The 6131-nt window shown below is 48.9% G+C and overlaps 1 protein-coding gene across 2 annotated transcripts; it reads right to left on the bottom strand.

Annotated features, from left to right (window-relative positions):
* Window positions 1–23: 23 nt before the first annotated feature.
* Window positions 24–4348, bottom strand: LOC133513662 (ankyrin repeat domain-containing protein 34A). Of its 2 annotated transcripts, none has more exons than XM_061844627.1 (2): window positions 4214–4348; window positions 24–2699 (listed from the first exon to the last, which is right to left on the bottom strand). In XM_061844627.1, the coding sequence occupies exon 2, from the start codon at window positions 2673–2675 to the stop codon at window positions 1065–1067; it is 1611 nt and encodes a 536-aa protein (XP_061700611.1). In that variant the 5' UTR covers window positions 2676–2699; window positions 4214–4348; the 3' UTR covers window positions 24–1064. The 2 variants fall into 2 exon arrangements, with proteins under 2 accessions (XP_061700611.1, XP_061700610.1); XM_061844626.1 differs by having other exon boundaries at window positions 36–2699; window positions 4011–4342.
* Between the last annotated feature and the right edge of the window lie 1783 nt (window positions 4349–6131).

A 6131-nucleotide genomic window follows, 5' to 3' on the forward strand; every position in this document is an offset into this window, starting at 1 on the left:
GTTAATTGAACTGAACATCACGTTGAGATTTGTGTGTAGTGTACGACACACGCACGCACATAAATGTCAACGTGCGCTAGCTGACCTTGAAAGCTAATCGACGATATTAAAGTGCATCTCCAACAGCATCAATTTTGTCTTGCAGCGATCAGTCAAGTTGACTGGCAGAAGAAAAGTACAGTATTTTTCAACAAAAGGAAACTCATGATCATGAAAGTCTTTTTGTCGTTGCACGTGTGCACGGAAATCAGCACGCACACGACTTCCTCCGTGTGCCCACAAAAACGGTGAATGAAAAAAAAAAAAATCAAATGTTTAGGAGCAAATCAATCAATCCATCAATCTTCTCAGGAGGCCTAACGTGAAAATGAAGATATTCCGGCAAAAAATCGGTCCGTCCACTTCAGCCCGAGCCCTTTTCCGCCACCTTTATGGTTTCAGCAAAATATGAAAACACCAAAGCTCCATCTCGCATCATTCCGATTGTCCCGAGAACTTTGTAAACACTCTTATTCTTGACAGCGTCATACATGCCCAAATTGTGCATTTTGAACGTCTACAGATGTAAATGTCTGATAAACTTGTCACGGCCCGGGCCAGAGATGCGGTTCACTCTGAACCGGTTACCAGCCAATCGCTGGGCACATGAAAACAAACATTTGCACTCACTCACATTCACATCTAACCTTTCACTTATAAATTGTTGAATTGCAAGCATTTTTTTTTTTTTTTTTTTTTTACCAGTTCAAATAGTTGGACAGGTTGACGTAGCTTCTGATTTCAAAGCCTTTTAAAATATTTAATATGAGGCTATCATACAATTCCAGTATATGGTTTCTTAATCATAATGGCCCTCACCGTGAAACCATAACGACACTGTGACCTGTGCTAAAAGTGAAAATTTCATATGTATCTACAATGTGTATAAGTATTAAGAAGATGTGATCCAAAATGGCAAGCATAAAGATACTGTAGTTGTTTTTTTTTTTTTTTTCTGGTTAAGTGTGAGCCCTCATTAGCCCTCTAAAGAGACAAATTTGTCATGCAGCCCCTGTGACCCCCCCTCAGTCACCGTGGGATTCCGAGACCTTCTCAGCCAAAATCTTCTGGAACGCGGAAAGCTGCTTCATCTGCTCCGTCTGCATGGAATGCCTCCTCATCAGCTTCTTTTTGCTCTTAAATTCTGGACCTCGTTTTGGGGAAGCTGGGGCCACAGGAACCAGGATTTTGTGGCCACTATGGACCGGCGAGGGGGGCTTACTGTTGCAGCGGATATCCGGGATCGGTCTTTGGAGGTTGATATTGAGCGGCGGCAGGAAACCGGGTCTGGTGTGGGATATGTGGTCCAGAAGTAAGGTCCCGGAGCCCCGGCGCTCCAAGAGTCTGGGGCTCCGTTGGGGCATACCCACGGGGGACACGGAGTTGGGGATGTTCTCCAGAGAATCCCGACATGAGTTTGGGACCAGGGAAACGAAGGATGTGTTGTACCTCCTCCACTCCACGGACACCCACCCTGAGTCAGGAGATCCAGGGATGGATTCCGGATTCTCAGGGTCGCCAACGTCGGAGTTCTCTGTTCGGTTTAGTTTGGGATGAGCTGAGATCTGCGTGGAGACGTTCTGGGATTCCGGCGCTGCGTTTCTGCAATGCGGGATTTGGTGGTGTTGAAGCTTGTCTGCCAGAGAGGAGGGGGTGAGGACGGCGTGCTCCTCGGAGCAGGACGGGTCTGTTGCTTTTGGGGAACAAGGGTCGTGGGTCTCGATGCTGTGGCGCCGCGACAACAGCGGTCTGGTGCATTCGGTCAGGCACAGTCCATTGATACGTTTACTCAGACGGCAGACGCCGTCCGCCTCCTCCAGACGCCCCCTGACGATCTCCTGAGGTAGCCCACCGGAGGTCAAGGGTGCTACCAGGCCCCAAGGCTCCGAGTTGAGCCTCTTGAGCAGCTTTCGAGGAGGAGGCGGCGCCGCCGCTCTCTTTTCTCCCTGAGGGCGACCGTTGGGCAAAGGCAACGCGGAGGCTAGCGAGAAGCTGAAGATTCGGTCGTCTTCTTGGCCTTTGTCGCGGTCGGTCAGAGGCGAGGTCGCTATCTCCACCTCTGACGGCGACATGCAGGCGGCGACGGGCGTGGCTTGGGGGGACGCCCCGTCGTCCACGCCCGGAGACGGAGGAGAGTTCAGGTACTGCTTTGTCTTTTTGGTACCGGACGGAGATGTGTCGCTGGTGATGATGATAACCTCCTTGCCTTGGGCCCTGCAGGCATCCAGCAGGAGGCGCAGGGTCTCCCGGTCGCCGTTGTTGAGGGCCCGCATGAGGGCGGAGCATCCAGAGTAGTCCTTGAGGCTGGGGTCGGCTCCGTTCTCTAGCAAGAGGGAAACTGCCTCCTTCCCGGCCCGATTGGCGCAGGCGTGCATCAGGGCCGTCCTGCCGCTCTTGTCCGGGATGTTGGGGTCGGCGCCCTTCTCCAACAGGTAGCGTACCATGCGCAGGCGGGTACGGGGGTCCTCGTAGTCCGCCAGGCAGGCAGCTGACACCGGAGTTTGGCCCAGCTCGTTGCCCTCATTGATGTACGCGCCGCCCTCCAAGAGCAGACGGCTCAGCCTCAGCTTGCCCTGGAACACTGCTTTGAGGAGGGCGTTGCCCTCTATTTGCAGGGGGTCGCCCCCGTCTCCCATGGTCTTCTTAAGATTTTGCGCGATCTGTGGGAGAAGCCAAGAGAAGCTGGCTTCGTTATGACATTACAATGATGTTTTTGCACATTCGACTTATTGCCTGCTCCAAAGTCAGTGTAGTTATACGGTTAGCTAGTTAACGAGTTCCCACTGCACTGTTACCGGAGAGTTTCCGAACCGAAATACGGAGTATAGAGCAGTGATTCCCAACCAATGTGCCACGGTACATTAGTGTGCCGCCAGACATGACACACAATGCGCAAAATATTTACAGCATCTGAATATCGTTGTTCATCAACGGAGGGCAGCCAGAACAAACCTCTCCCCTTGATGTTTGTTGGTGTGCTGTGAGATTTTTTGCAAATTCAAGACACCGGCCTCGGCTCAGTAAAGGTCGGGAATCACTGGTGTTGGGTACCTCAATTTGAAATATCACTCAGGCAGGACTTAATGCAGACTTGGCTAAATGCAGGAAGGTACTATTTCAAGAATGTTCTTGCGAAATCCTAATTTGTACTAACCATTTTTTTTCTCATAATAAATTAGTGGCGGTGCCAAACGATGGCCTCGGTTTGAAAGCATCAGAACTGTGGAGCTGTGCGGCTCCCGGCATGCATTGCGCCATGCGGTGTTGAACTCTCGCCGTAAGATCTTGATCTGTCATGTTCACGAATGGTCAGGATTAACGTCGCGTGAATCATGCGTGGGTGGCGCAGTCACGGACCGGCGAGCGCATCGGCACGTCTCGCACTATTGGGTTCTCCCTGTGCGGGTTTTCCGCAGGTATTCCGCATGCCCCAAAAAAAAACAAACAAAAAAAAAAAAAACGCTTGGAATAATAACCGAAGACTACTTTGTCCGAATGTGTGAGTTGCTTGGTTTTTTTGTGTGTGTCCCCTTTCTTTACGTCCGCTGTGATCGGCTAGCGACCAGCTCAGGGTGTAGCCAGCCTCTCGCCCGACGTCAGCGCACCCGCGACCCCAATATGGATGAACGGCGCGAGATGCTGAAAAGTTGGGTGAGGTCAGGTCTTCTTTTTAATCGATATTGTATGCCTCCACGTGTATGAGCGAGCCCCTAAAAGTGTTGGACCAATTCCATATTTGTGTGTTGGGTAACTTTTACAGTAGGCTGCACTTTGTTGTCATGAAACCTTCACTGCGGGCTGTGCGTTGAGACTCCGAAACCCCCCCCCCCTAAAAACAACAATGACGTCACGGTGGCATCAGAACCATGACGACGTTGTATAGTGACGTCTCCGTGACGTCACAGTCAACCAAGAATGCTAAGGCTAGCAGCTAACTTGCTTGATTTTGGCGTCAGCGTTTCATTATTTACCTGGCATGTTGCTGACGTCACGTTGCAGCGCAGCGACCGCTTGAACGCGCACCGTCACGTTTGCCCGCGCGTGTCACGTGACGAGGGTGATGGCGGTGAAGAGGAAGAACGAGATGTCATATTTCGCTCGACTGTCATGAAAATGCCGCATGCACACACAAAGTCAAGCGCGTCAATGTGAGATTGATTTTTTTTTCCCCTACCACCGAGCGACAGAATCTTCATCAGGAGGCCGTTGAGCGACTGAGTCTTTTCACCCTCCTCCTCTTCCTCACTGCAGTTTAACCCTTCGCCCACCGCCTCCAAGTCACGTGGCTGCGTTAGCGGGAGCACATGGCACGCTAACTAGACCCGTCACCATAGCAACAGAACCACCTTTTGTTTGTGGGTGTCCCCCCCCCCCCCCCACTGACCAATCAGGAGCTCCGTGGGCGGATTTCTTTGAGAGTAGCGCCAGAAATATGATGCAGTGTTTTGATTTGGACGACTTTTTTTTTATTGAACACAAATGGGCGATTTCTGCAAATATTGATCCCAAGTCTGATGATCCATCCATCTCTCAGGTGGTGCATGGTGGGATGCTGATTATGATATGATATGATATGATATGCTGCCATCTTCCTGGCAAAGGACAACACTGATTTCCACAGTATATCCTAGAAATTGGCCTTTGATGGACATTCTTAGAAGTATTGCTCTTATATTTTTGTTCGGTGTATGAATACGATGATCATCCTTGAACACTTGCATCTATACATTTGTCTCATTTGCACAAGCGCAACTTTGTTTGTCTTTTAAAGCGGCTGTGATGTCATCATGCCCCCCTACAAAAAAAGCATTATGTGACCCAATTATCCATCGTGGAAACACTCACATGTTGAGCGTTACTATAATTGCAAGAGTGTTGCCATGGTAACCGATGTGGAGGATTCCAGCAGACACGTTGCCACGGTGACACATGATGGAGAGTCTGCCGAAAAACACGCGTCCGTCCGTTTTGCGTAGAGCTCGTCCTCTTTAGGGTTGCCGGCCTGCTGCCGTCGTCTGTCCCGGCCATCTTTGACGCTACAAAATACAAACAATACTGCAGAGTTGCCGACGTTACCTTCAAAATGCTGGCGGGTTCTACTTCCTCTTTTGCTTCTCCTCATCTTGTGGGTTCTGTCCGTCGTAGGATTTAAGGACTTTGTTTGTCATACCGCCACATGATGTAACAGGACATTTTCAGGTCCACTTTTGTTTTTGTACAGCTTTTCCACAGACGGGTTTTCAGTTCACATTATTTTATTTGTCCCGTAAACAGGGGTGGTTTCTGACACGGCTGAGGCAGCAATGCAACCGTGACGCAACTTACATGATAGGGCGTCCAGGCCAAAACAAATATGTTCCTCTTTCTAGCCACAGAAAGTTTTTATTTTCTTATTTATGCTCATTATGTGATGTCTAAAGAGAAAGAAAGTCTTTATTCTCCGTCAAAACTAGTAGTGTATAGATCAGAATAGTTTTTATTTTGCCAAGTATGCCAAAATCACGAGGCCTTTTTCTCCGGTACTCGCAGCCGCTCTAGTGCGACACAATTGACGGAATACTTTTGAGACATAAAGATGTTTATGTTAAGTTCAATCAAGAAAGACTCCATAGTTTGGGTTTTTTTTTTTCCCCCTAAAAAAGTACTTTTGTAAGGGATGTCAATAAAACATGATTTTATATTTCATAAAACTTTATCATTAATGGACAATGTAAAAAAAAAATGCTCTTCCCATCTAGTTTCGGCAAATCCAGTTGTCATTGGCTCTGGATTGATGCGCAGTTGTCGGCAGCTGGGGAAAGTAACGAAAAACTTACTTTACAACCAAGTCACCAGTAAAGTGATCAAGTTTCTTTTTGGCAACAGTGGTCATCACGACCCTTTGAGGGGAAACCCCAAGTATAAATAAAGTTGACCGTGGCAAAAATAGTTTTGGACCCTTCTGAGAGCAGCAGAGCAGTTGACTTGGCCTCCGTTCGACAGCATTAACCTGCATGAACGAGAATTTGCACAGGCCGTAGAAAACGTTCAGAATTCTTCCACAGGCCTGAAATTCAGTGTGTAGCCTGTGGAATACACAACACAGACACTGC

The sequence above is a fragment of the Syngnathoides biaculeatus genome, chromosome 15, assembly GCF_019802595.1.
Source record: "Syngnathoides biaculeatus isolate LvHL_M chromosome 15, ASM1980259v1, whole genome shotgun sequence".
NCBI lineage: Eukaryota > Metazoa > Chordata > Actinopteri > Syngnathiformes > Syngnathidae > Syngnathoides > Syngnathoides biaculeatus.